Source organism: Volvox carteri (assembly GCF_000143455.1).
Source record: "Volvox carteri f. nagariensis unplaced genomic scaffold VOLCAscaffold_28, whole genome shotgun sequence".
Lineage (NCBI taxonomy): Eukaryota > Viridiplantae > Chlorophyta > Chlorophyceae > Chlamydomonadales > Volvocaceae > Volvox > Volvox carteri.
The window spans coordinates 24920-25838 of NW_003307571.1; the positions used below are offsets into that span (position 1 = coordinate 24920).

The 919-nt window shown below is 55.5% G+C and overlaps 1 protein-coding gene across 1 annotated transcript in view; it reads left to right on the top strand.

The window, feature by feature from the left end:
- Positions 1-919, top strand: part of VOLCADRAFT_92760 (uncharacterized protein) — a gene marked incomplete at both ends in the record, with an annotated part of 9234 nt that overhangs the window by 6178 nt on the left and 2137 nt on the right. The window contains one exon of the mRNA XM_002952103.1: positions 524-783. Coding sequence (XP_002952149.1) covers positions 524-783 — 260 coding nt within the window. The remainder of the gene's footprint in view (positions 1-523; positions 784-919) is intronic.

Genomic DNA, 919 nt, shown 5'->3' on the forward strand with positions numbered 1-919 from the left:
ACTACAGTCTCCGACGCTGCTGCAGGCGATTCTACGATTTCGTTGGTCGAGGTTCGACACGATGACGGGGCATAACAGGTTATGCATCGACGCATGTCATGGCATACACCGGCAAGCCTACATACACTTTGCAATCGTACATAACCATGCCTACATGGTAGACCAACAGCGGTGTCGTCACATAGCTATTTAACCGCTGAGCCGGTGGTGTTATTATGGCACGCTAATGCTGCACGCAAAACTCCCCCCCCGACACCACACACACTCACACGGCCACACGCACCTGCTGCTGCCTGCTATGCGGTCCTTCTGAATCCAAGTCATACCTGGTCAGTAACCCAGTAAGACGCGGATCCGCAAGGTGTGGACCCAAGTCTTACCTGGTTACTGACCCGGTATGACTTTGATCCACAACGACTGGACAGCAGGGCGGTGTGGTGTAGCCCGGTGTACTACTGTGTGTGTACATATGACATGCTGCATCGCTACCGTACCATGATAACACCACTGCCTCGCCGGACAGCACGACTGTCCCTGCTCCGTGCGCCTTTGACTGCCCTACTTTGCTTACTTGTTGAGGCGGTGGTAACTGCGCTGTTGCCCGTTGTACTCATGCTGCCGCCTCGACTTGGACGCGGCTTCCAACTGGAGATGAAGGAGCGGCGGCCAGACTCCCGGTCATGGCGGCTGGGCGGTACACAGCACCTATTGCTGCCACGTTGGTTGGCCGTGTTGGTGTTCGGCGTGTTGGTCGTCAGCATCGTTGCCAACGTCATGGCGGCGGTGGCGGCTGGGCAAGATTGTCCGCTGTAGCACTTCGCCTCCACGGCTCGCCTTCAGCTTGATATCTTCATATGCCATGAAGGCCGAAATATTACTGGCGTACGAAAATATCACATCGGTGTGATATCTTCGTATG